Consider the following 13,141-nt stretch of genomic DNA (forward strand, 5'->3'; position numbering starts at 1 on the left):
ACCATCCCCATATATAACTAATTTGTGCTGTGCACCAACAAGAACCTGCCTTAAATTTCCATGCCAATTTACAACCCCCATACTGTACCAGGCAAGGTTAGTGGCTATTGGAAATACTACCGGGACAGGGCTATCTACAGACACATTTGGTAGTGTGTTAACTATACAAAAAAAGACACTGTACAGTTTAAAAACAAATCTTACACAGCCTTACATTTCAATTTTTTTCTTTAAAAGGAGTGAGTTGTGTGCAGGGGGGTTAAATGCTTTATAGACAAAAAAAAAAAAAACTGCACTAGAACCAACTTATTCATCATCATCATCTTCTTCATCTTTTTCATCTTCCTCCTCTTCCTCATCCTTTTCATCTTCCTCATACTCCTCCTCTTCCTTCTTTTTCTTGCTTTTTTCAGCCTTGACGACTCCCTTTTTTGCTGCGTCAGGCTTTCCTTTAGCTCGGTATGCAGCAATATCCTTTTCATATTTTTCCTTCAGCTTCGCAGCCTTCTTCTCATAAGGCTGCTTGTCATCTGCAGCGGTGTTATTCCACATCTCTCCCAGTTTCTTTGCAACATCACCAATGGATAGGCTAGGATGTTCTCCTTTGATTTTTGGGCGATACTCAGAACAAAACAAGAAAAAGGCCGAAGGAGGCCTCTTGGGTGCATTGGGATCCTTGAACTTCTTTTTTGTTTCCCCTTTAGGAGGGATATAAGTTTTCATTTCTCTTTCATAACGGGCCTTGTCTGCCTTTGCCATGTCTTCAAACTTTCCTTTCTCTTTAGCAGACATGGTCTTCCACCTCTCTGAGCACTTCTTAGAAAACTCTGAGAAGTTGACTGAAGCATCTGGGTGCTGCTTCTTGTGCTCCTCTCAGCAAGTTTGCACAAAGAATGCATATGATGACATTTTGCCTCTCGGCTTCTTAGGATCTCCTTTGCCCATGTTTAATTATTTTCTTTGCCAAGAAAGTTTTTCTGATCCTTCTTGAATTGTACTCTCCAAGTGCCCTGTCCTCCTCTTGAAGGTTCTGATTTAGTGTTTTTCAATAAAGTTTCATTAAAGTATGTCTTGAACAATTTGGGTAATTTTATTCATAGGCATGTTATATGTTTTTTGATACTATTATGAATGATATCCTTTTTAAGTTAAAATTTCCAATTACTTTTGGTATATAAAAATGCAGCTGATTTTTGTATAATTTTGTATCCAGCAAAAATCTATATTACATTTAAAATTTTTTTTTTCTTTAACGTTTATTTATTTTTGGGGCAGAGAGAGACAGAGCATGAACGGGGGAGGGGCAGAGAGACAGGGAGACACAGAATCGGAAACAGGCTCCAGGCTCCGAGCCATCAGCCCAGAGCCTGACGCGGGGCTCGAACTCACGGACCGCGAGATCGTGACCTGGCTGAAGTCGGACGCTTAACCGACTGCGCCACCCAGGCGCCCCCTATATTACATTTTAAAGTATCACCTTTTCTCCATCTGTCCTCTTTTCCTGCTATTACTTGCATACTAGGTCTCCTGGATCTATGTCTAAGTCTTATATTTTCCATTATGATTTCTGTTTGTATTTCAGCTCTTTGCTTTGAAATAGCTCTTCTGCTCAACTTTCCAGTCACTAGTTCAGATCTTGCCAGTAAATATTCTCTCCTTCAATTCATCTGCATTTTTTTCCCTGAGAGATCATAGTTTTCATTCCAGAAATTCTTTGTTTTTATCTGCTCTCATAATCTTTACATGTAAGCTCTTATTCATCAGAATTTATCTTCATATTTATTGCTCTTTTTATTGCTCGAAATCTCTTTTTGCATATCTGTGCTTCCATTTGGGATCCTTTTCCTTTTGGTAGAACTCCCTTTGGGGTTCCTTTAATGAAGATCTCCTGCTGGCAAGTTTTCTGTTTTTGTTTGTGTGAAAATATATTAATTTGGCTTCATTTCTGAAGAACTTTTTTATACTGAGTATAAAATTCTAGTTTGGCAGTTATTATCTTACAATACTTTGTACATATCATTCCATTATCTTTTGGCTTCCATCAATTTGTTGAGAAGCTACCTATTAGCTTTATTGCTCTTTTGAAGGTACGTCCCTCTACCAACCCCCTCCCCCATGACTTCTTTTAAGATTTTATCTTTATCTTTGGTTTTTAGCAACTTCACTATGATATGCTTGAAGTATGCTTTTCTTTGTATTTGTTCTGCTTGAGTTCAGAGAATTTCTTATATTTGTGACTCTGGTTCCTTCACTACTTTTGGAAATATTTTGGTTATTTTCTCTTCAAATAGTGTTTCTATCCCATTGTCTCCCTCTTCTGGTCCTCTAATCAGGTATATATCAAAGATTTTATTTTTTACAGTCTTATGTGTATTTTATGTTCTTTTCTCTATTTTCCTCTTTTCTCCCCCCTTATCGTCACTCTGGATAATTTCGCTAGTTAGCTCTTTGTATGTGTCCAATGTGCTGTTAAGCCCCATTGAATTTTTAAATGTGATTATTTTTCAGTTCTAGAATTTTCATTTAATATTTCATACAGTTTCCTCTGCTGAATTTCTCTATCTTGTCATTTAACTTCTTAAACCTATTCATTATGGTTGCTTTATTTATTTATTTATTTATTTATTTATTTATTTATTTATTTCGGAATTTTCTACACTCATTGTGGGGCTCAAACTCATGACCCTGAGATCAAGAGTCACATGCTCTACTGACTGAGCCAGTCAGGTGCCCCTCATTATGGTTATTTTAAAGTACATGTCTGATAATTCCAATATCTGACTCTTCTATGGATCCTTTTCTCTTCTGCTTCAGTTTTTGTCATTTGATCTTGTTTGTGGAATACTGGTATTTTTTGTTTAATACTGAAAGTGGTTTATGAAAAATTAAAGAGATAATTTGAGTCCCTGGATGGTGTTATATTTCTGCAGCAAGAGGTTACTTTTGCTTCTGGAAGTCAGTTAGGGTAAGATTAGACCATCTTAATCAAACCAGGGATTGAGTTGATGAGAAGCTGAGCTTTAGTATTTACAAGGGCTGGTGTCTTCTAATGTATAGGCCTTTGGGAGTCCCAACTAAAAGTAAAGGGGGGAAGGCACCTGGGTGGCTTAGTCAGTTAAGCGACTGACTTCAGCTCGAGTCATGATCTCACAGTTTGTGAGTTTGAGCCCCGTGTCGGGCTCTGTGCTGACAGCTCGGAGCCTGGAGCTTCAGATTCTGTGTCTCCCTTTCTCTCTTCCTCTCCCCCACTCATTCTCAGTCTCTCTCTTTCTCTCTCAAAAATAAACATTTAAAAAAATTAAAAAAAATATACAAGTATAGGGGGAAGTGGAGTTCCTTTATCTTGGTGGGTCCTGAGCAGTTTTTCCCCCCAAGCTCTGTAAGACTACAGGAAGACCAGTTCTCAGCCTTTTAGCTTCTGCTTTCTGCTCAGCTTCTTAGCCTCTCATTACTACTGTTGAATCAGCAGTGCCTCTAAGGGAAAAGAGACATTTAATGTCAGGTTTACCTCTTTGTACTTCAGAAGTCTGAGATTTTAGCTCCTCAATTGGCTTGGGAGCTCTCTGATTCCTGTGAATAGATTTTTACATTTTTAACTTTGTTCATATTTTCTGATTGTTTTTTGCTGCAGGGTTGGCCTGCAACAAGATATTCCACCATTACTGACAGCAGAATGCCCTAGAGAATAAAAATAAGACAATTGAAGAAGAACAGGGATACTCAGCCTACCTTGAGTTATTTGCTTTTTTGTAAATATTGTATCAGTGTCAGCAAAGATGATTTTCTTTTCTTTTCTTTTTTTTAAGATTTTGTTTTTAAGTAATCTCTACATCCAACGTGGGGCTTGAACTCACAACCCTGAGATCAAGAGTCACATGTTCTACTGGCTGAGCCAGCCAAGTGCCCCAAATATGATTTATTTTCTTTTCTTTTTTATGTTTATTTATTTTTGAGAGAGAGCACAAGCAGGGGAGGGGCAGAGAGAGAGGGGGACAGAGGATCTGAAGTAGGCTCTGTGCTAACAGCAGCAAGCCCGATGTGGGGCTCAAACTCATGAACCTTGAGATCATGACCTGAGCCAAAGTTGTATGCTCAACTGACTGAGCCACCCAGGCACTCCCCAAATATGATTTTCTATTTACCTTTGAGATGCTTGAATTTCAAGGGTATCAAGTGAATTTTTCATTTAAAATTTATCTTAAAATTTTTTTCAATGTTTATTTATTTTTGAGAGAGAGAGACAGAGTGCAAGTGGAGGAGGGGCAGAGAGAGAGGGAGACATAGAATTTGAAGCAGGCTCCAGGCTCTGAGCTGTCAGCAGAGCCCGACGTGGGGCTTGATCTCATGAACTGTGAGATCATGACCTGAGCTGAAGTTGGATGCTTAACCGACTGAGCCACCCAAGTGCCCCTAAAATTGATCTCCTTATTGATATTTTTTCCACTATAGCCACTATTTTCTTTATTATTTTCCCTACCACCTCCTTCATAACTCTGGGAGTCTTCCAATTTTGCTTAGACAAGACACATCTAAATTATCCCATCAAATTGTATCTGCATCTCCAGGTGACAAAATAATGCTTACTCTCTCCCTTCAGCTCTAGAGAATAAGGCAATAATCAATGAAACTGAGTGAAAACATGTCATAGCTTTATTTCTCAATCCTAAATCTCAAGTTAATCTTGTTAGTTTTTATGCAATTCTAATACTAGCTTGATCGTTATCTTTATAACAGATTTTCATGTGGCTAACAAGCCTACAACAATTTCCTATACCCTAGAAATGGCCTGTACTATATGATCTTGCCCCCTCTAGCCAAGGTTGACTAACCCACAGGAAAAAACTCTAACCCAGACTGGGCCAATGAGATCCTAACTCCCAGTAATCTGACATTTGCAACAATTAAATACAGAGATACAATTTTTAGAGCTGAGTAATTATGATACACAGCCTCTAAGATGGCCCCCATTGTTCCCCTTCTAGTATTCATGTCCTTATGTAATTCTTTCTCCTTGACTATAGGCTGGATCTACTGATTTTTCTAATAGACTATAGCAAAAATAATAAGATATCACTTAAGGTTAGGTTACAAAAAGACTGTGGCTTCTGTTTTGGGGGTTCTCTCTTGCTTTCCTTCTAATTTGTTCTGAGGGAATCCAGTTGCCATGTTGTGTATTGCCCTTTGAAGAGGCCCATGTGTTAAGGAACCACAGGTCTCCAGGCAACAGGCAGCAAAGAACTGAGGCCCTCAACTGAACAGCAAGGAACTGAGGCTCTCAAAATAGGTACTGAATTCTGCTAACAACCAGAGGAATGAGCTGGGAAGTGAATCCTCCCTCAGTTGAGCCTTCATATTGACTGCATCCCTGGCCAACAGGATGGTTGAAACCTTATGAGAGATCTTAAGTCAGAGGGACCCAGCTTGGCTGCACCCATATTTCTGATCCTTACATAATCTCTCCAAGTGCTTGTTGCTCTAGTCTTTCCAGTGTAGCATTCAAATCATCTTTCTTAGTTCTTACCTCATTTTTCTCATCATTGAGGGTTTCCTCACAAGTTTTGGCCTTTAACTCATTTGGTCTGCTTTCTGGGAAATTGTCACTGGGGTGGGCCTTTCTGTGATATGCTGCAGCAAGGATTCCTGAGAATGCCACCCAGAATCCTTGGTTTTGCCTCCCTCTCCAGGTCTGACCTTGCACATATTGGCCTTCAGCATCCTGGACACTTGAAAGAGCTGTTGCTTCCCTAAATAATGCCAACATGGGAGTCAGACAGACTGCCTAGCAGGCCTCCACCTAGGTACCTGATACATTCTCTTTGAACTGTTTCTGAGTACCTCGCCTGATCTCTTCAAGCTCTTTTTTCCAAGGTTATTAGCTTCTCTTTGTCACATTATCTTGTACCCTTCTGATTTATTACATCTTTTACTGGATTGGAACTAATGGTCTACAGTACTGTTATTTTTACCAGATAGAAGCAATGCTATGTCTTAGTCATTTTTATCTGGACTCTATGGGGACAGGCTCTAACTCAGTTTCAGATCACACTCTCCACTGTGGCTGTGCTACTTATGATGGTAGTTGAATACATCTGGCTGGTTCGTGTATGCAACTACTTTCTTTTTTTTTTTTTTTTTTTTACCATATTTTATTATGTTGAATTTTGGGTCTGCTTTTGTTCATTTCTTCTTGTATAACTTTTGTGTGTATATTTTCGCATGTTTTTTGTGAAGAGTTTTGGTCTAGCTCTAAAATACTACCTAAACTTACTTCAGAACAGAAGAGGAATGGTCCAGTAAGTTTTCTCATTTTTCACCTTAGGTTGTCAGTCCCTTTAGATTGTTAAGCATATGACCTTTCATTTAATTGCCAAATCCAATACCTTTACTCTACTTACAGAGGTCAAAGATTATATCTTAAGCACACTGCTGTTAAAACTATCAAAAACACTGAAAAAAGGAATATTTATGAGGTGTTCCCTAAATAATCTTCAGCTTTTAATTTTTCTAGTAGTTTTAATCACTTTAGAGAATCTGATGAAAACTGTATTCCCCCCCCCAGATGTGTGTGTAAGCCTTGTTTCAGTTATCTGTTGCTACTTATCATACCACCCCAAAACTTACTGACTTAAAACAGTTGTTCATTTTTTCTCATGATTACATGGGTCATGGATGGTTGCTGTGTTTCATGTGGTGTTATCTGGCTCATTCACATAGTTGCATTCAGCCGGATCGCATCTGGGGCTAGAATATCTAGGATAGTTGCATTTACATGTCTGGGGTCTTTGTGGCGGCTATTGGGTGGGGTGCCCTGGTTGTTTTCCACATGACCTCTCTGAGGGAAAACAAGCTGCCAGGCTTCTTAAGAGATTGACCTGGATCTGGCACAGATTCCTTCTGTCACATTCTATTAATCAGCTCAATCATAAGTCCAATGAAGATTTAAGGAGAGAGGAATAGGCTTTATTTCTTGATAGGAGAAATATCATGTACCTATAGAAATGAGGGAAATGGTTAGAAATTTGAAAATGCTCATGGTAGATTTGTCTTTGATTTCATATTCAAAAGGCAATGAATCTAATTCACTGTATCAATAGAATTTAAAAAAAACATGATTATCTCAACAGATGCATGCAGAAAGAGAATTTGACAAAATCTAACATCCATTTATTAAAAAACCTCCAAACTTTCAGCAGACTAGGAATAGAAGGAAACTTCAACAATCCAATAATGCATATCTATGAAGGGTGCCTGGGTGGCTCAGTAAGTTAAGCATCGGACCCTTGATTTTGGCTTGGGTCAGGATCTCACAATTCGTAGTATCAGGCCCCACATCAGGCTCCATGCTGATAGCACGGAGCCTGCTTGGGATACTCTCTCTCCCTCTCTCTCATTTTCATTCTCTCGTTCTCTCTCAAAATAAACTTTAAGAAGAAAGAACATCTGTGAAAAACTGAAAACTGACATCGTACTCAATCATGAAATATTTAACACTCCCTAAGATTGGAAACAAGACAAGGATATCTGTTTTCACCCCTCTAGTCATCAAGAATGAACTCCTGCTTTTGATACTCTAAATTCTGTCTCTCAATTAAGCTAGATCGTCAAAGGCCAACTTGCCTGGACTGCACTGTATAAACTCAGGGTAGGATCACTTTTTTTTTTTTTTTTTCTAGAATGTGCCCTGGTGTGATGCCACAGTCTATATTAAAAGATAATATAAATGACTTAGCAGTATGCTTATATAAACTACTGGTGGGAGTGAAAATTCACATTATCAAATAGAATCTGGCAGCACATTAGAAGAATACTCACCATAACCAAAATTTTTGTACTGGAAAATGCAATGATGATCCAACATTAGGAAAGCTTTGAAAATAATTCATCATAATATGTTCAAGAAGAAAAATCATGTCAATCTCCAAATATTACTGAAAAGACATTTAATAAAATTCAACATCCTTTCTGATATTCTTAACATGTAAATAATATAAAATTCTTACCTTGATATATATTTTTCCATATATTGATAAACTTATAATATTTTTTGTTTATAATGTCTCAAGGCCAAAAGCTACATTCCAATTAAAGACAGAAAAAGGATAGGGTAAGTATTGTTATTTTTTACTTTTTAATTGAAGGAATTAATACACAGAGGAGAATTATAAAATTCATATGATAGTCTCAAGACTCAAGACTAAAATATTTACTGTCAATTTTTGATTTTTTACATTAAAAGTGTTTAATTATTTATTTATTTTGAGAGAGAGAGCATGAGTAGGGGAGGGGCAGACAGAGAGAGAGGGAGACACAGAATCCAAAGTGAGCTCCAGGCTCTCAGCTGTCAGCACAGAGCCCAACGTGGGGCTCAAACTTACGAACCTTTAGAGCATGACCTGAGCCGAAGTTGGATGCTGAACCGACTGAGCTACCCAGATACCCCTAATTTTTTACATTTTAATTATCTCAAGATTCTTAGAACCTCAGAGATTGAAGAGTAGTTAAAAATGTTTTAGGGAATGCAAACTGGTGCAGCCACTCCGGAAAATAGTATGGAGTTTCCTCAAAAAATTAAAAATAGAACTATCCTATGACCTAGCCATTGCAGTACTAGGTATTTATCCAAAGGACACAAAAATGCTGATTCGAAGGGGCACATGCACCTCAATGCTTATAGCAACACTGTCAACAATAGCCAAATTACGGAAAGAGTCCAAATGTCCATTGACTGATGAATGGATAAAGAAGATGTGTTATATATATATATATATATATATATATATATATATATATATATACACACACACACACACACCAATTATATACATATACACACATACATATATATATGAAATGAAATATTGAAACAATGAAATATTACTTGGCAATCAAAAAGAATGCAATCTTGCCATTTGCAACAATGTGGATGGAACTAGAATGTATTATGCTAAGTGAAATAAGTCAGTCAGAGAAAGATAAATATCATATGATTTTACTCATGTGGAATTTAATAAATAAAACAGATGAACATAGGGGAAGGGAAGGGAAAGAAAAATAAGGTAAAAACAGAGAGGGAGGCAAAGCATAAGAGACTCTTAAAGACACAGAACAAACTGAATGTTCCTGGAGGGGTGCTGGGTAGGGGGATGGACTAAATGCGTGATGGGTACTTGTTGGGATGAGCACTGGGTTATATGTAAGTGATGAACCACTAAATTCTACTCCTGAAACCATTATTATGCTATATGTTAACTAACTTGGATTTAAATAAAATTAAAAAAATATTTTTAATGTTTTAATATTAACTCAGTTAAAAAGTGGGAAAATGTTAGTAGACATAGAGAATAGATTAGTGGTTGCCAGAGGTAGGGGGATGGGGTCAAAAGTGGTCACAATGCATGAAGGTGGTGAAAAGTTACGAATTTTCAGTTATAAAATAAATCAGTCATGGGAATATAACATGCAGCATAGTGACTATAGTTAACAATACTATATTGCATATTTGAAAATTGCTGAGAGCAAGTCTTAAAAGTTCTTTTTTAAAAAATTTTTGTTTTAATGTTTATTTTTGAGAGAGAGAGAGAGAGAGAGAGAGAGAGCGTGCGAACGCGCGCGCACGAGAGGGGGAGGGGCAGAGAGAGAGGGAGACACAGAATCCTTAGCTGGCTCCAGGCTCTGAGCTGTCAGCACAGAGCCCAATGCAGGGCTCGAACTCACAGACCATGAGATCATGATCTGAGCTGAAGTCAGATGCTCAACTGACTGACTGCCCCAGTCTTGAAAGTTCTTATCACAAGAAAAAATTTGTAACTATGTAAGCTGACAGATACTAACTAGACTTATTGTGGTGATCACTGCACTATATATAAATATCAAGTAATTATGTTGTATACTTGAAACTACTATAATGTTATATGTCAATTGTATCTCAATAAAAAAGAATTATGCTAAAAAAAAGTGAACAAAGGACTTGAATAGACATTTATCCAAAGAAGATATCCAAATGGCCAATTTGCACATTAAAAGGTGCTGAACATCACCACTCATTAGGGAAATGCAAATCAAAACCATAATGAGATACCACCTCATACCCATTGAAATGACTATCATCAAAAAACAAAACAATAGAAAATAACAAATGTTGACAAGGATATGAAGAAATTGGAACTGTTATACACTGTTGGAATGTAAGATGGTGTAAACTCTATGGAAAAGAGTATGACAGTTCCTCAAAAAATTTAAACATAGAATTACCACATGATCCAGCAATACCACTTCTGGATATATAACCGTAAGAATTAAGAGCAGGGTCTGTAAGAGATATTTATATATCCATGTTCATAACAGTGCTATTCACAAGAGCCAGAAGGTAGAAACAACCATCATGTCCACAGATGGATGAATGGATAAACAAAATGTGGTATATTCGTAGAATGGGATATTATTCAGACTTAAAAAGAAAGGAAATTCTGACACATACTATAACATGGATGAACCTTAACGACATTATGCTAAGTGAAATAAGCTGGTCACAAAAAGATGTACCTAGAATAGTCAAATTCATGGAGACAGAAAGTAAAATGGTGGTTGCCAGAGGCTGGGGAGGGAGAAATGGGGAGTTATATATGATGGGTATAGAGTTTTAGTTTTGCAAGATAAGGAGAGTTCTGGAGATTGGTTGTACAAACCATGTGAATGCATTTAATACTACTGACCTGTATATTTAAAATATGGTTAAGATGGCAAGTGTTATGCTATGTGTATTTTAGCACAGTTAAAAATAAACTAAAAAGAAAAATGTATATATGTGTGTGTGTGTGTGTGTGTGTGTGTGTATATAATATTTTGTGTTTAATATTTTGTAATTCCAATCTTAAAAATATCTTTTTAGGGGCGCCCAGGTGGCTAAGTTGGTTGAGTGTTGGACTTCAGCTCAGGTCACGATATCATGGTTTGTGGGTTCAAGCCCTGCATTGGGCTCTGCCCTGGTAGCATGGAGCCTGCTTGGGATTATCTCTCTCCCTCTCTCTCTACCCCTCCCTCGCTTACACGCACGCACACTCTGTCTCTCTCAAAATAAATAAATAAACATTTTAAAAATCTCTTTATAGATTTATAAAATTTATTTTAAATTTATGTATAGCACTGTATTTTATGTTGAAAGCAGTTTGTAATTGAGAAAATGTAATAATACCCAAAAGTTTAAAGTCTCATTCCTGAAGCTTTACAAACTGTTTAAAAATGCTGAGTCATCTTCAGTCTGTTTCTGTTTGTGTTCTATTTATTATCCATTTATTCATTTTTTTTTCCAGTTTATTTTTTGTTCTGTGTTTATTTGGATAATTTTTACTGTTTTTCTTCAATTCATTAATCTTTTTCTATGGTGTCTAATCTACTGTTAAACCCATTTGGTATCTTTTTTATTTCAGATTTTTCATCTCTAGAATTGGATTTTCCTCCATAGCTCTACTTAAAACTCATCCACTTTCTTGAATATGTAATATAATTCTAACTTTTAAGGTTTTTGTATACTGATAACATTAATGAATTATTAATTTTATTTATTCTAATATAAATAATTTCAAAAGTATAAATATTACTAATAATATGATTACTGAAAATGGCTATGTTCTTTTGGATGTCCTTTTTTGGGGATAGATTTCACTATGAATGTACAAGCAAATTACTGTGTGTTAAAGTCAGGTGAAATAGGGCACATGGGTGGTTCAGTTGGTTAAGAGTCTGACTCTTGATTTTTGCTTAGGTCATGATGTTACCGTTTGTGAGATCAAGCCCCACATCAGGCTCTGTGCTGATGGTATGGAGTCTGCTTGGGATTCTCTATCTCCCTCTCTCTCTGCTTCTCCCCCACTTGTGCTTTCTCTCTCTACTCTATCTCTTGAAAAAAATAAACTTACAAAAATTAAAGTCAGGTGAAATAATTCTGAATTAACTCTGTAGTTAAGCTACAACTTGATGCATGGTTATATTCATTTGTTTCATTGTGCTTTTAATTTTTAGAGATTTTTCCACCTTGATTTAATACTTTATTATAATATGTATAATTATGTAATTAAAATTATGTAATATAATTACATTTCTTTTTAAAAAATTTTAATGTTTATTTTATTATTTTTGAGAAAGAGCATGAGCGGGGGAGGGGCAGAGAGCAAGAGGGAGACACAGAATCTGAAACAGGCTCTAGGAGGCCCTGAACTGTCAGCACAGAGCCCAGTGTGGGGCTCAAACCCACAAACTGGGAGATCATGACCTGAGCTGAACTTGGACACTCAACCGACTGAGCCACACAGGCACCCCTATAATTACATGTTTCTATACAAGAAATACAGTTTGGTTAGACCACGTTCCCTCCCCTGCAGGTAACCATATATTTTTAGTTTTTGGTTTATACTTTGGTTGTTTTTAAATTGTGGTGAAACTATATATATAATATATAATTTTATAATATATGATTTACAATATAGTATATATAACTTATAATATATACTTATATATTATATAATATATAATATATAATATATAATAAGTATAATATACTTATAATAATATAAGTATATATTATACTTATATATTATATAATATATAAGTATATATTTATATAAATAATATATATATATTTATAAAATATATATTTATAAATATAATATATAATATAAATATATTTAAATAATATAACTATAAATATACATAATATTTATATAATATTTATATAAAATATATATTATATAAATATATAATTATATGATATTTAATTATAATTATATATAATTTATAATTTTAACACTTTTATTTATTTTTATTGATTTATTATTTTTAGAAAAGATTTTATTTTTTTTAAGTAATCTCTTTACCCAACGTGGGACTTGAATTTAAAACCCCAAGATCAAGGATTGCATGCTCTACCAACTGAGCCAGCCAGGCGCCCCCATTTTAACCCTCTTGAAGTACAATTTAGTAGCATTAAGTACGTTCTTATTGTTGTACAACCATCACCACTATTCATCTCCAGAAACAATTTTTTAAGTTTATTTATATTAGTAATCTCTACACACAACTCATGACCCCAAGATCAAGAGTTGCAGGCTCTTCTGACTGAACCAGTTGGGTACCCCCAGAACTTTTT

General features: G+C 35.9%; 1 protein-coding gene across 1 annotated transcript; it reads right to left on the minus strand.

Moving 5' to 3' along the window:
* Positions 1-306: 306 nt before the first annotated feature.
* LOC124501547 (high mobility group protein B1-like) lies at positions 307-959 on the minus strand. The gene is given in 1 exon segment (XM_047065814.1): positions 307-959. A coding segment is annotated over 1 exon segment (639 nt). The 5' UTR covers positions 946-959.
* Positions 960-13,141: the final 12,182 nt, after the last annotated feature.

The sequence above is a fragment of the Lynx rufus genome, unplaced genomic scaffold (genome assembly GCF_022079265.1).
Source record: "Lynx rufus isolate CCGP_SWC_20201006 ecotype Redwood Valley unplaced genomic scaffold, mLynRuf1.p SCAF_7, whole genome shotgun sequence".
NCBI lineage: Eukaryota > Metazoa > Chordata > Mammalia > Carnivora > Felidae > Lynx > Lynx rufus.